The sequence below is a fragment of the Ammospiza caudacuta genome, chromosome 1 (assembly GCF_027887145.1).
Source record: "Ammospiza caudacuta isolate bAmmCau1 chromosome 1, bAmmCau1.pri, whole genome shotgun sequence".
Classification (NCBI taxonomy): Eukaryota; Metazoa; Chordata; class Aves; order Passeriformes; family Passerellidae; genus Ammospiza; species Ammospiza caudacuta.
This window is the reverse complement of record NC_080593.1, coordinates 118,862,771-118,878,288: the sequence shown is the minus strand read 5'-3', so window position 1 is coordinate 118,878,288 and position 15,518 is coordinate 118,862,771. Positions and strand designations below refer to the sequence as shown.

Sequence of the window (15,518 nt, the reverse complement as noted above, 5' to 3'; positions counted from 1 at the left end):
GCACCCAGCCCGGCCCGGCCCAGCCCGGCCGGCAGCCGTGCCCGGAGGCGAGCCGTGCCGTGCCGTGCCGTGCCGTGCTCCGAGCCGAGCCGTGCCGTGCCGGGAGCCGTTGGCCGTGACCGCAGCCGTGGCCATGGGGCGCCCGGCCGGGCTCGGGGGCGCCGCGGCCGCCGCGCTGCTCCTGGCGCTGCTGTGCTGCAGCTCCGCCGCCTCCGTGGCGTGGCGCGACCGCCCGGCCGGGCGCAATGACAGACCCATCATCGGTAAGGGGCCGGGGGGCCGCGCACCTGCCTGGGCCAAAGGGGAGCGTCCCACGGAGCCGAGGCTGGGCTAGAGCTGGTGTAAGCAGCCTTAGGCTGTTTCTCTAAAAGTCAGGCTTGCTTGAGAGATGTTACAGTGCTGAGCAGTCATAGCAGGGAAGCCGAGTCTTAGTCAGGTAATTGTGTTTGTGTGGTACCTTGTGACGGGGCGCCGGAATTGATGCCCCGTTGTCTCAGTGCCTGCAGCTCCTCTGGGCAGTGGATGCATCGCTGCTAGCTGGTATGTAGGAAATGGGAGCTTAATTAATTAATAGGAGCATGGGTCTTAGGAGGAGCGGCTGAGGAACCTGGCGTGGTGTGGGCAGGAGAAGAGAAGGCTCCGGTGTGACCTTATCGGTCTTTACCATTGCCTGAAAGGCGGCTGGAGCCAGGTGGGGGTCGGGCTCTTCTCTGCAACTAGCAATAGGACAAGAGACACTCTTAAGCTACCTAGGGGAGGTTTAGGTTAGACATTAGGAACAGTTTCCTCACAGAAGGGGTGATTAGATACTGTAATGGGCTGCCCAGGAAGGTGGTGGGGTCACCGTCCTTGGAGGCGTCTAAGGAAGAACTGGACATGGCGCTTGTTTCATGGTCTGGTTGGCACGGTGGAGTTCATTTGTAGGTTGGATTTGATGATCTCAAAGGTCTTTTCCAAGCTAATAGATTCAGTGATTTTGTGACTTTTCTTTCATTGTGTAGCATTTGCTATGTGTATGGTGCTAATTTTCTTCCTTGGGCTCTTCAGGGATATTGTCACAGGAATGTCACTTTAATGAATATCAGCAATATGGAAGATCTTATATTGCGGCTTCGTATGTGAAATTTGTGGAATCTGCCGGTGCTCGAGCTGTGCCTATAAGGTACATCTTTTTAATCCTTAGGAGTGGATAATAATTGCATGATGTAAGGTATGATTTTAGAGGCACAGAAAGTATTTCTGCTGCTTTTCTGAGTGTTTTTTGCTCCTCAAAGATGATTTGAAGATGCCACAATTCTCAGAGTTCCAGAAATCAGAATAAAAGCAGAGTGGAAAATATACTTTTTAATACTTCTACTTATGTTGCTAGTCTCTCTTTGAAAAGTTCTAATTTTTTTTTAACCAGTAAAATTGCCTTCTGTAGTTTGCATGCATGGTTTTTGAAGTTAGCTATATTCAGTGTACAGTGTAGTGCCCCACAAACAGACATAAATACCTATATACACAGGTGTAGATACCTTTTTTTTCACCTTTTGTAGCCCTGGAATTCAGGGAATGAAGGAAGGCTATCAGTACTCCTTTCAGAAAACAAAGTCCAGTTCTGTTCAAACTATGAGTCACTATCTTGTATTTTGGTTGTTTGGTGGAAAGTTAGCAGAGTAAGTAACAGCAGACAGTACTTCATATCAATGCTGAGCTATAAAATATTAAATGCACTGAAACCAGATGGTAAAATTATAAATTTCCATACTCAAAAATAATACTAATACAACTGCAGAAAAACAAAATAGCATGTATCTGCACAGTCCAATAAAAGCACCACTCAAGTGCCTGAATTAGAAGCCAGCATTCCTCATGTAGCTGCTGGAGCTTTCAGAATGTTTGCTGACCAGAAGCTTCACTGCTGAATAGACACTTCTAATTCTGGCAATTAAGTTACTTGCAGCAAAGCTGAACACTTTCACTTACACCCAGCTTATCACACCTCTGCAGAAGTGTGGCCATACTGTGCTGCTTTTGGCTGGGCTAGAGTTAATTTTCTTCACAGTAGCTGGTGTGGGGGTGTGTTTTGGATTTGTGCTGAACACAGGGTTGATAATATAGAGGTGTTTTTGTTATCGCTGAGCAGGGCTTACACAGAGCCAAGGCCTTTTCTGCTTTTCGTGCTGCCACGCTGGCAGGGAGGCTGGGGGTGCCTGGGCGTGACCCACTGTTTGCAGCTCTGCCCTTCTTGGGAATCAGTTGGAAACCGGAGTTGCCGGTCTGCAGGAAATAATAACCGTGCCATTGGTGTAAATAGTACATTTTCCAGGTGTCTTGCAGAAGGGTCTCAGAGTACCTCATCAGGAACTCTATCTGACAGGGCCCTATTTTCAGTCTTGAGGATTGAGCTGTTTCTAGTGAAATGTTTAATTTGATTTGTGTCCATTTTACTCTTGTTTAAAGCATGCCTTCTCCATATTTTCTGTCAGATATTTCTGTTCAACAGAGATGATATTTTTGGGGTCAAATGTATGTATGTGGTATGTATTCTATAATTATTTTTTTGTTGTTTCAGATTGAATCTTACTGATGAAGAATATGATAAAATCTTCCACTCTATTAATGGGTAAGTCTTGAGCACTGATTTTCTGTTGAAAGGCATGATGGTTCTGTTTTTGAGCTCTGCTGTGTTCTCAAGAACATTGTCTTCCTACTCTCTTGAGAGGTTGTGCTGGGCACTGCAGACATGAAAACATATTCTATGACACAGAATGCATTATTTCATCCAGTATTGTTGTGCTGCCTTTCCTTCCTTGAGGAACACGTCAGATAATCTGCAGCAGTGCCAAGGCTCATCTTGGCATTCCCTTGTGCTTGTCTGCAGACAGGGAGAAGTGGTATTATAGTATGAGCAGTTTTGCAAGTGAGATACTCAACTTCCTCTTTGGTAATGTTTCTGTCTTCCTCATTTCACCTGTCACCTTCATTTTGATGGTTAATAGCACTTGCTTAGTATGTCACCCCTGTTTCTACCCTTTCTTCTCTCTTTCAGTCCTTTTCATATCTTCTCTATTATAAAAGTTTCTAATTTCCAGTCTCTTCTACTCTTTTCTCCATGTGTGCTCTCTCTCTTGCCACTTGAATGTCTTGCCTGTTGTGATTCTGTGTCTTAGGTCTTTGTTAGAAAAACTTCCTGGTTTTCATGGAATCTATGGAAACTGGCCACCTCTCTGTTCTTCCTTTTAAAATGTGGGATAATGTGATCTTGCCTAACAAATTTTATTGTAGACTAAACAAAGTCAAAACCTTTTATGTTTTTTTAGCCTTGTGCTGAAAGTGCACTTCAGAAGAGTGAAATCATCTGATGCTACACTTCACAGCCACGGTGGTGTGTGAGGCCAGAGCATGTGATTGGGCTTCTTGTAGTCATGAGACGAGCATCTTAAACCATGCATACATTTGTTAAGCTTATGCATATAACTAGAATGTTAATCAGCATGAATAGACCTTCCAGATTTAGACCTTTGGCTGTCTGGGAAGTGCATTGTCCTCCTACATCAACATGCACTGGACACTAAGACTTGGGTCTTTGCAGTCTTGTGCTATAAGCGAGTGTAAGACAGTGATGCTTTTGTGTGCTGTGTTCTGTTGCGGACAAAATGAATAATTTCTTCCCTTTCTCATGGCTACCAGCTTCACTTTGGTTGTCAAAAGGGATTTCCACCAATGGGGTCTCTCATTGTTTCTACTTCACCACCTATATCAATGCAGAAGAAAATGTTTGGAAAGCAGATCCTCTTTCTTTATCCTTCTGTCCTTGCAGTCAGAAGTCAATTGAGTTTGTGTTATGTAGGTGAGTGAGGATGGTCTATATTTCCTTCTGTGGCCCTCCACTGTCACCTGTTGGCTTCCATGTTGAATCTGTGTGTAAATAACAAAAAGGAGCTCTGGAGGAAATGGCTTATATTCTGTGGAATATAAGAATTAGGAGGAGATACATTGATCTTTCACATTGTTCTTTGAAGTTAGAAATTATTTACTATTAAATGCTACCTTCTTAAAATCATGAAATGTACTATATTAAAAACATAGTTTTATGAATGTACTCCTGAGGTAGGAATTGAAATGCTCGGTGGAAATCATCAGCTCTAACCAGGCAGTGATACTGGAATACATGTAGTTGCATTTCAATCTGCTTATGACAATGTCAGGCCATTATCATTGCTCCTTAATGGGTTATTTCCTTTTTGCATTAGCAAAAATGACAATCAGTTTTACTAATTAGTATAGCCCAGGTTTTGGTTTGAACAGGTGGAGTGAATTTCCTACCTATTTCCAGGTAAAGATCACCTTATTTGTCTAATTAGATCTCTGAAGAAGCCTATAATCTGGCCTGTTTTGAAAATACCTTCAGCTGTATTAATTTTCAGTGTTGACACTGGGAGGTAAAGTTTTTTTGTATTTTTGTGACTACTACTTTTCCACCAAATACTTGGTGGGTTTTACGTGAACCTGTGCACGATTCACTTGCAAAAAAACCCCCAGCAAATATAAATGCATATTTGCTCTGCAAATGCTTGGGATCATTTGAGATGTTATTTGTTCCTAACTGCATGTTATTATCTCACTGATTCAGATTGCCATTTTCAGAGCACAGACATGTAGAGAAAATCCTACACCTGTTTCAGTAAAAAATTAACATTAATGGATATGACTTGAGTAAATCCAGTTGAGGTCCTGCACCAGTGGATTAAGGAATGCTCACACATCCAGTTTTGTTGGTTCTGCAGGCGCTGTTCCAGTTACAGTCAGGAGAGGCTTCCTTTATTTCATGTTACTGTTTCTGATGGTACTTGATTATTTTCCACGTCATCATGTGTCCATGTGAATTCTCTGCCTGACTGTGCTGAAAGTTTTTCTTTTCTGGTCTTTTTCTGGTCTTTTTTTGGGTTTGGGGAGCCACACAGGGAATTGCCATTCCTGATTATATTTTGTTGTGGAAAAAGCTTGTGCACTTTTTTAATGAAATTGTCCCTGAGATTGTCTTCCTTAGCTCTGTGGGATCCTGTGTGACCAAAGGTTGTGGTCAAATGTACTTTTCTTCCTTTTTGATAGTAACTTTTTGATCTTTGCTGTCTCAAATAAGAAGGTCACTATGCCAGGGCCACAATTCTATTTTTCTGTAACTGGACAGAATGAATTGAGATTTGGGCTGGAATTTTGAAGTGGTAGTGAGAGCTAGCTGAGAGTCAGGATAGGAAATGAGAGTCATGGCTTGCTACCCTTTTGTATACCAGCTGAAATCTGTGTGTTTTATGTATTTTCTGTTTACTTTCTTCTTCCATATGTTCTATTAAGTTTGATCTATACTTTGTGGTACAGTAACCCTTCTTCAGTGGAAGAACAGTATGATTAAGTTAAATACTGAAACACCTAAATTTAGCTGTCTGCCTGTGCACTAGCTGTCCAAACTCACATAATTAATGGAATGCTAGTCAGTGCAGCCAGTGGAGCTGACAGGGCTGTTCAACCTACCCACTGCTCAAGTGTCTGCTCTGGAATATCTGTTTGAATCTCTGGTGACTCTCCTGACTAGATCCCTGCTGTCCATAATGGGAGCTTAGGTGCCTGTCTGTAGATTTCTGAAACCTAGACCTAAAGACTACCCTTAAAACAATCAGACATTTCTCTGTGTACATTGTCCAAGTTTTGGGTTGATCACTGTTACTAATCATATTCTTGGATGTTGCCTTTCAGGCTACTTCTTCCAGGAGGTGGTGTGGATCTTAGGACTTCAGAGTATTCAAGGGTTGCTAAGATGTTTTACCTCAAGGCCTTGGAGGTAATTACTAAGGAGCTGTTGGTTCTTGTTATTATCACTGTTCAGAGATCAAAATGACAGGTTCATATTTTTCATAGTTTTGCGCTGTTATTCAGTGGGTTAACTGTAGGCCTGAAAATACGTAGCTTATTTCTTGCTTCTGCATAAAACTTGAGCATTAAGATTCAGATTTGTGACACCCACGCCTGTTTTACACTGTGTTATGATCTTAAACTCCTAAGTTCTTCAGGTGAGAATGGTATTGTTAGCTCATTGTACCTGAGGCTTTATGACTCTGTGTAAACTTCACTATGAGGAGTTGCTCTTCCACCTTTGCTGCTGACTTTCCAACAGCAGGCAGGGAAAGTGCAGCAGTGGCATTCACAGGACCAGTCAGCTGCTGCAATTCTGTCATTGAGCTCCCTTTACTCTTCAGTCCCTTTTGTCTGTCTTTATTTGTAGTGAGTCTTGCAAAGACTGTCTCAGTTTTATGTGAGATGATTTCATTTGTCTTTCTGGAACTGCTCACTGTGTGAACTGCAGCCTGTGCCTTGGTATGCAGCACTGGGGCAAGGGTTTCTTGTGGTTTGTTGTACAGTTAAGAAATTATGTTGACATTTCACAATGATGAACTGAATTGCCTGTGTCACTTTACAATCAGAGAGACAGGTTTATTAGCTGATATATGTACTACTAGTGACTCAGAGACACAAAATATTATTCAGTTCATCCTAGGTAACCCTTTATAACAAAGGATGGTTTTTCCTTGCTGTTTGTGATAATTCTGTGTTTGATATTCATCCTTCAAATCTTAATTACTATAAAATATTTCTAGTCTTACTTATGTAAAGTAAGCTGCAGTAGTCAAGAGTATCTTTACAAGTACAGAATGACTGAATTTTATCTTTTTCTAAAACATGATGGGTCTTTTTCATCATCTTTTTCATTTTCATTTGCAAATATTCACAATGAGAAATTACTTTGATCTGTCTCTGCTTTAATATGAATAGAGGATATGAAATGCTAATCTCCATTCAAGTCCATAAAATTTTACTACTTTGGCAAAAATCTAAATGAAATACTATTTTTCAGCTCTTAAATTGGTTTTTAAAATGTGATGTCTGGAGTTGTTTAATACATGCTTAGCCTCCAGGCCCTAGTCTATTTTAAAAAATAAGTGGGGGGGGGCACAAAATCTTTGTTTCAGTTGTAATTAGTTTTAAACTTCAGTTTATTTTTTGCCTTCAGTAGTTTTAGTCCTCACTTGCAACTCCAATGTCTGTTTTTCATGTAAGGTCTGTGTCTCATTATACATTAAGGGTGGTCATGAAGACTCTGCAGCCCTATCAGCCTTTTTTCTGTACATCTTCCTTGCTTTGCTGTGACAAGAAGTATTTCTGTGAGCTTTTATTACCATACTGTCAGTAATGCAGTAGGGGAGCGTTATTATTCTGACCCTGTCATTTTAGCTTTCTCAAAAATGGCTTTGAGCAGCAGTTCTTTGGGGGTGGTGAGTGTGTTGTGGTATGCATAACTTTAAAATGTTTAGAAACAAGTTAAGAAAAACTAGTCAGATTTCACAAAAACAGGAGTTCTGAAACATCCCAGTCTCCAACATATGCTTACTATCAAGTGTAAACCATTTAAAAATGCAAATTTCCACTGCATGTATGCACCATGCTTCATTAGGTCACAAGAAACTAGTTGTGTTCTTGGTTTTTTTGCTTTCTTTTTCTCCTTTATGCTTTTTTTCATATTGTTTCCACACTGGCCTGCCAACTTTTATTATTTTGAAAATGATTGCCACTTTTTAATGTCGCTTAAATGTACATTTTTTCTTTTTGGAACACAGGTCTGAACCTGCTAGTTAAACAATCCTATAGGTATGTCATATAAGACCACAGCTATGCTAGTAGTAGGATTCATGGTTTTTTTATAGTTGGGTGGGCACAGACATTACAAAGGTCCCTTGCTGTGTGACCATAGTGTGCTTTGGAGAACAGTTTGAATTGTAATGAGCACTCTTTCCCTCAGAATGGTGACAGACTCTTCTGTGTCCCTACTAATGATTGATTTTTTTAGAGAAATGTTGCTATTTTGTGGTTTCTGTTTAGGCTGCTCTCAAAATGACTTGTAGAACAGAACAGTCAAATCAGTATCCGCAGTATTAGGCTCAGTTTGCTGCTTCAAAACTCATATATATCCTTTAGCCTTCATATATTCTCACCTACACAAAATCAAGTAAAAAGAGTAGAAAGTTCTTGTCAGTCTCTTCTCTGTAGATTTTCATTACTGTTTCCTTATGTCATTGCTTTTGTTTTGTAGGCTAACGATCAAGGAGATTATTTCCCAATCTGGGGAACATGTCTTGGACACGAAGAGCTTACATATCTCACAAGTGGTGAAATTTTACTTGTTCACACCAAGACAAATGGTTTTTCACTTCCTCTGAACTTTACCTCAGGTGAAAAATTCATTACATATCATGTCTGAGTTTTGGTAAGAGGTGTTGTGTTTTGTTCATGATAAATATTTTGGGTGAATGTTTGTGAGGTTCCTGCTGGTTATCTTCTGTTAAATTCTTTGTTATTAAGTTGCATTGACTGTTTTTGTAAAGTCAGTGCAGCTGTCACTTCTTAAGTAGAGGAATGAGCACAAGCCATTTGAAACCAACAGCAGTCAGCAAAAACTAAAGTTGTGGCTCTTTGAGTCATTTGAAAATTCAGACCTACAAAGTAATGTTTGCTTTTTGTTACCAAGTTCACAAAATTCACAAGTTCAAAACCTACTAAGCTTGGAGAGCAGGTGATTTTAAATTTTTGAAATCACCTCTTTCCTCATGATGAATAGTAGCTTTACTATTGAACAATAATTGAAATCACAGAGATTCCTTGAGATAGAGCTGTGGCACTTAGCAGCACTGGTAAAGTGTGGCTTCTGTTGATACTTTATCCTTTGTGAGTAATTAAAACAAAATGTAGCATTCAAAACTTCTGTCACTTGTGCTCATTGTGAGTGGAAAGGCCCCTGAAATGAGTGTCAAAGAATGGTGCTTATTTTTTTCTCTCTCTCAGTGAGAACTTTGGATCCTCTCTGGGTCAAGACTGGTAGACAGTGATAACAGCATATTGGAAATCTGTTGTAGCTATTTCACTGAGATTTGTTGCAGGATATTCTAAAATAATCAAGATTTACTGCTGAAAAAGTTTAATACAGCATTTTATTAATTGTCTTCTGTCTGTATAACTCCATCTGAGACCAGTTTCGGTAATAGAAAATACTTTTTTTTTTCTTTGTAATAGCTGCAAAAGACAGTAGAATGTTCAGGAATTTCCCTGATGATGTGTTACACGCCCTTGCTACCGAGCCATTGACATCAAACTTTCATGTATGGAGCCTCTCCATGGAGGTATTTGATCTTTTTTTATTTCCTGCATACAAACTTCTTTTTTTTGTTGTTAGAACTAGAAATAAATAAGCAAATAACACCTTTTCCCTCTTCCCCCTCTCCCTGTCATAGAATTTCACCAATAATGAAAAGCTTCGTAATTTCTATAAAGTTCTGACCACTAACACTGATGATGAAGTGGAGTTTATATCTACCATGGAAGGTAAGGGAATTAATTTCCTTTGGAAACTGTGACTGTAACAACCTAGTTCTTTAGGGCTGTTGTGGCATGGATGTGAATTGGTATTGCAAGTTGTTCAAATAGCAGGGTTAGCATCAGCCCCGTCAGCACTCTGGCTGTGAGGAGCATTTCTGTTTGCAGGGATATTTTATCTTTTGAGTACTGTGAGCCTTACTACTCCTCCCACCCACCATCCCCCTTTCAGATATGGTGTTACAGGTTAGCACTGGTGTGTTTGAGCGCTGTGCTGTGAGCTGCACAGCTCTTGTGCTGCAGTAGTTGGATCCCTGCATAGTGCCTCTGTCGAGCCGTGCCTGCCAGCTGCCTGCTTGGGCTGGCGTTTCCCTGGTGCTCTCTGTTTGCTGTATGGGAAAAGCACTCCAGGCTGCTGAGGGAGCAGCAATATCCCTCATTACCTTAGCAACAATGCTGGTAATTGTCCTCCTCCAAAAGCCTTTTGCATGACTTGTTTTGTCTGTTTTGCACTGGGCTTGCCCGTCTCAGGAAACAAGTTAGCTCTTCAGGGAGTATTTTATTTTCATGAGTGCATCACTAGCAGCCCTGTCATAGGACCCAGCTGTCACCAATGGGATTCTTCTGTGTGGCATCCTGGCTGGCCTCCAAAAGAGAAGAATAGCTCTTTGATCAGCAAACCCGATTAGGCTAATGACAGGCATCACCGTGCCTGCAAGCAGTTTATCACAGAGCAGCTATCAGCTGTTGTGCCATGCCGCTATTCCCTGGAAGAGAGCTAAGGACTGACTCCCCCAGAATGTATCAGGCCTGGGAGCTGCCCTGGATTGACTGGGCCTTCAAGGAGATATGAAGACTTGGATCTTTCCCATGGAGCTGGCATCCTGTATGGCTGGGAATGCTGTGTGATGCTGGCAAGAAGATAGGAAGCTTTGAGAGTGATATACTTCAAACATTATTTTTGAGTGTGTATATACATTAATTATGAAATGAGTAATCAAAAAAATTATGTACAAATATTTTCTTGTGTGAAGTGAGACCTTTCTTTTACTGTATCTCTTTTCCTTCAGTTCTACTATGACTTTAACAGTGTTTCAACTTGCTGTTTAAGCTTTTGCGAAACTGTTAATAAGATATATTTGTAGCTTATCCTCTGAGTCTACTTTGCAGTAAGATTAATTACATGATTCTTAAGGCACACATCTTTACAAACTTTGTGTTTTGTTGTAGCATACAAATATCCAATTTATGGCATGCAATGGCATCCAGAGAAAAACCCTTTTGAGTGGAAGGATTCCCCAGGCATTCCACATTCTCCATCTGCTGTAAAAGCAGCATATTATATGGCTGATTTCTTCGTCAATGAAGGTAAAAAGTTTATTATCTATAAATGTGGGGGGTGAGAGTGAAGCATTACTGAAAAACTTAGAAGATGACAGATTTCTTTTTCAGCTGTCAAAGTTCAGTACCTCGTAGTGCTTTCTGAGAAGATTATTCTGCAAGCTTTATAGGCTTATAAAACACCAAAGGATACTGGAAATAGAATGGCTTAGTGAAAGTAACATCAAAAGGCCAAGCATTCCACAAACCCTTTTCACTAGGCTGGCTCTAAAACATTGTTCTATGACTTCCTACCATTTCAAAATATCCCTGTAACATTTTGGCCTTTCTTGCACAAAGACAATAAACAAAAAAAGTACTCCATTCTCAATTCCAGTGGCTTCTTCAGTTCCAAACTGCCTTGCAGTCATTCAGTGTGTTCTCAGTTTTGCTTGCAAAATGCATACACCAGGACTATAAATAGGTCTTGGACAGCATGGAGGTATCAGAGGGGTGCAATATGTGCCCTACAGTTGTGTTCTATAGACAGCACAAGGAGTTTTTGAATTTTACAGAGCTGCTAATTTTTTTTTGGTGTTTATACTCTTAAGAATCTGGGAGTAACTAATGCACAACATTTTGATAGTTTATGACACTTCCCATCTGTTTGTTACAAATAAGCAGGATATAATAGAGGAGTGTTTGAAGGAATCAAACTTTATTCCTTAATTTATCCCTACTAAATAATTCTGCTGGACTATTTTATGAAATTGTCTTACCTCCTTGATGGGGACTATGAAGAACATAATAATTAAGCTGGTTGAGTTTGGTCTCTAGACTTGGTCTCAGATCAAAAGAGTCAACTTAATGAAGAAATAGATAGTGATGTAAAAAAATGCAGTTTGTGCTGACCTGATCAGTAAGAGTGTAGAAATAAAATTTGCATTTCATACAAATTCAAGGTGCTTTTTGGCATAAATTAGTCCTATTCCTTTTTGTGAAAATGTTACCAAACCATTTTCATATGGACCTTAGGGCCAGGCAGAATTGGGCTTCTGAGCAGCCTGGTCTAGTGGAATGTGTCTCTGCCCATGGCAGGGGGATTGGAACAAGATGATCTGTAAGGTCCCTTCCAACCCAGGTCATTCTATGAGATGGCAGACTATGATAAAAACAAGGGGGAAAACAGGAGAAAATAGAGTGTGAGTCTGATTTTAATGTTGTGGTCTAATACTAGAATGCAGTGTGTTCTCTGGCATTGTTTGCTACTTGCTCAAGTGTCTGTCTGCAGACTGTACTCCCAATAGAAGCTTGCTCAGGCCATCACCCAAGTTAAGTGGGGCACAAAAAGTGCCAGCTCTGCCTGTAAATCCAGTTGAGGCACACTGCCCTGTGGGTTCTGTTACACAGGTAGGTGTGCCCAGCCAAGGAGCCTGTGCAAAGTCCCACACAGATGTGTCACTAGCTTTTGGATCTACTCACCTACAGTTGTGGTAGAGCAAACTTTCTTCAGCCAGTGTCGTCCACCCCCATCTCTTCTACCAAATCCTAAATTACTCTTCATGGCCTCCCCAGTCTTTTGGGGAGGTACTGAGGCATTGGCTGATCTACTGAGTACTTCATATCATAACTTTGCAATGAGTAATTGGCATTTTTAGCTAGTGTAAGGCAGAATATCTTCCCTAACTTTGAAAATAAACCACAAGATGAAAAATGTAAACTGTTTTCAGCCGGTAAAAATACACTCGTGTGTGATCACTTAGTAACTAAACCATTCTACTGAAATACCATTTTTATATCCATCCATCATTAATTTTAACTTCTGTAGAGTTGCCAGCTTGATGAACCAGGTGAGAATTCAATTTTATTGTCCTCATCAGCACAGTCCATGCAGCTTTCAGTAGGCTGATAGTGTGATGCATTTCTTTCAGAGTTAAAGGTTTTTCTGGTAGATACTGCCAATATCTCATGGATAAATATTTTTACAATCTTGGCTTTAAATTCCCCCTCTCCAGTTATAAAAAATCTGCTATAACCAGCTTTCTGAGAATGTATCTTCACAGTTCTTCATGTACAAGCTACAGTAATCCCATTTGTTGCTGTGCTACACAGAATAACTTAGTTTGCCAAGATAAATATTGTTGAGCAGGATAACATTAAAATAATCTGTACTTTTGCAATGTTTTACAGCCAGGAAGAGCATGCACCATTTCTCCAGCGAAGAAGAGGAAGCAAAAGAATTGATCTATAATTATAATCCAGTTTATACAGGACCATTTTCTGCATTTCAGCAAACCTATTTTTTTGATTGAGGATCTTGTCAAAGGTGCAGTGATGTTATTTATAAATAAATTATTTGCCAGCATTGTGTAATTAAGCTGATATCATGACAGAAAGCTAGAACAGATTTCTTTTACAATGATTTATTCTGTGTATCTTCTGCACTATTGAAACATTAATATATAAATTTACATTCAATAACATAATAATCATCTTGGATCATGCTTTAAGGCAAGCTACAGAAAAATGTATTTTTCTTCCAGGAAAGAGGACTTGACTATGTTTATAAACTTTGAAGTAATCACCTTTGGTATAAGGAAAAGCTTTCATATATTTTGAAATATGAGACTTATCTTAGTAAAATGTTGTGGACTATGATAGCACTAGACTCTTAGATACATTGTGTAGTAAAATCCTGTCCTTTTCAAATGATTTGGCAAATGAGACTCTTGGATTTGTCATAGATAAGTGTATGCAGCCAAGTTCTTGACAGGGACTCCTTTGTCATTTCAAAAACTGACCAAAATAGTAAGTCATAATAGCAAACAGATTTTTTTTGCCTAAGAAGTGCATTATGTCGCATTTGTGAAATTTTCTCTTGTACATTGAGTATTATTTGGAGTCCTTATACCTTGTGAGGCCTTCATATCACAAGTACCATATAAAATAAGTAAGTTTGGAGGGCATAGTTCAGTGCTGATTCCACTTTCAGTTCTTTTCAGTTCAGTTTTTTACATCCTCCAAGAATTAATCTTGGAGTAACTGGAGACTCCAGATATGAGATGCAGACACTTTGTATTTAAAAGAATGTAAACTTAATTTTTCTCTAAGGCGTCTGACTTTTCCCATAGCTGGGTAGAATTTTCACTTGAAGTCAAGAGGTAGTTTGCCACTGTATTAGTAAACAAGGTAGTTTCTTTCTGTCTTATTTAATAGTTCTGTGCAGCTAGAATAAAACAGCAGATGAATGTATATGAGCAACCTGTTAAAGGTGACACAATGTGATAATGGCAGTTGCATGCAATACACCTACACTGTTTTCTCTCTGCTTTGCTCCAGACCTGGTGAAAATTTTGTTCAGTGGTTTTGTGTGTTGTCCAGAAAGGAACTAAGATTAGACAATCGAATGTAATTCTCCTCTCCAGCACAGCTTCCAAACTCTTGTTAACATTGACAAGGATTTGGAGTTTATGAAGAATTCAGGTTTATAAACTTCAGCTCTGTTTTGTAGAACTTCATACTCTCAGGTACCATATCTGAATAAGTCTGGTAAGTTTCTCAGGTTTTTCAAGTAAAACACTCTCTAACTTGTTCTTTATCATGAAACAACTGCATAACAGAATGTGAAATGCATCAGTTAGAAAAAAAACTAGGAGGAAACTTAACTGTAACTAGCAGAAAAATACTTCTAGGTAATTACAAGCTTAAACATGAGATATTTTTACATTTGTCATATCAGCCAACTTAGTACATGGTTATCTTTTCTTGCAAGGGAAATGTCTGCAATGGTAGTAATTAGTTCCTAAATGTGTAACTATAAAGAGTATTGTGTGTAACATGATGAGAGAAGTTTATATATGATGAATTTATATAATGTGTCTTTCCTTTATACGCTTTCTCTTGTAAAGCCTTATTTGATGATATGCATGATTTTCCCGTCATACATGGAATAAACTTTCTTTCAAGCAGACTTGTATTTTTGTCATCTTTTAGATACCACCGATGAAGCACTGACAACAGTCATTGTTTTCTTGTTTCCATCTGTGATAGTCATGAGTCAGGAGGTTACAGCCTGTATCTGCCTTGTGTGGTCGTGCAGCAAGTCAGGGTCAGGATGAGTGAGTGAGTGATCCATGTCCTGCCTGGCACAGACATGCCCAGAGCACAGGTACCCTTGCACAGGGCTTGAGCTTAAGTGCACTTTAATGTTGTTGGCTGAAACAGGCAGGAGCTTTCAAGAAGGCTTCCCACAGATCATTCTCACAGAGCAGGATCACCCCAGTGGCTGTGTCAGACCTTGCTCAACACAGGCAGCCAAACCCCCACAAAAGTGGGAAGGAGCTGCAGCACTCTCTGGGCTCTGAAAGCTGTAAGCAAAGAAATTTCTGTCTATTCCTTATAATACCCAATATCTTCCATCATGTTCTGCAGCCAGAAACTGCAGAAACCCAGAGTTGTCTAGGAGTCACCTAACAGTGAGTTTAAAACTTTGTTTTAAGGAAGCCCTCCCCTCTGCTCTGTGTTGTACAATTTAGTTTTTCATTGCACAGACAGAACTCCTAACACAGTTTTTAGAAATGCTGGGGAGAGAAGGAGAGCCTGTGACCATACTCACAGCTTATTGAGCCTGGTGTATGAGCCTAACCAACTTGCTTGTTGCTGTGTTGGAAGAACATCCACTGATCAGCAAGGTAACCCTAACACATGTCTTGCAGACCATATTAAATCATCTCTAAGAAAGAAAAGTTTGAAATAGTTTCCTCCTTGGAGTATTCCACTCTTCCCACTAGATG

General features: G+C 39.9%; 1 protein-coding gene across 2 annotated transcripts; it reads left to right on the top strand.

Moving 5' to 3' along the window:
• Window positions 1–28: 28 nt before the first annotated feature.
• GGH (gamma-glutamyl hydrolase) lies at window positions 29–14,693 on the top strand. 2 transcript variants are annotated; one of them, XM_058803436.1, is made up of 9 exons: window positions 29–263; window positions 1,048–1,162; window positions 2,558–2,608; window positions 5,740–5,824; window positions 8,129–8,267; window positions 9,106–9,212; window positions 9,324–9,414; window positions 10,636–10,773; window positions 12,916–14,693. In XM_058803436.1, the coding sequence occupies exons 1-9, from the start codon at window positions 134–136 to the stop codon at window positions 13,035–13,037; spliced, it is 978 nt and encodes a 325-aa protein (XP_058659419.1). In that variant the 5' UTR covers window positions 29–133; the 3' UTR covers window positions 13,038–14,693. The 2 variants fall into 2 exon arrangements, with proteins under 2 accessions (XP_058659419.1, XP_058659427.1); XM_058803444.1 differs by lacking the exons at window positions 29–263; window positions 1,048–1,162 and adding an exon at window positions 3,676–3,835 and having other exon boundaries at window positions 2,590–2,608.
• Window positions 14,694–15,518: the final 825 nt, after the last annotated feature.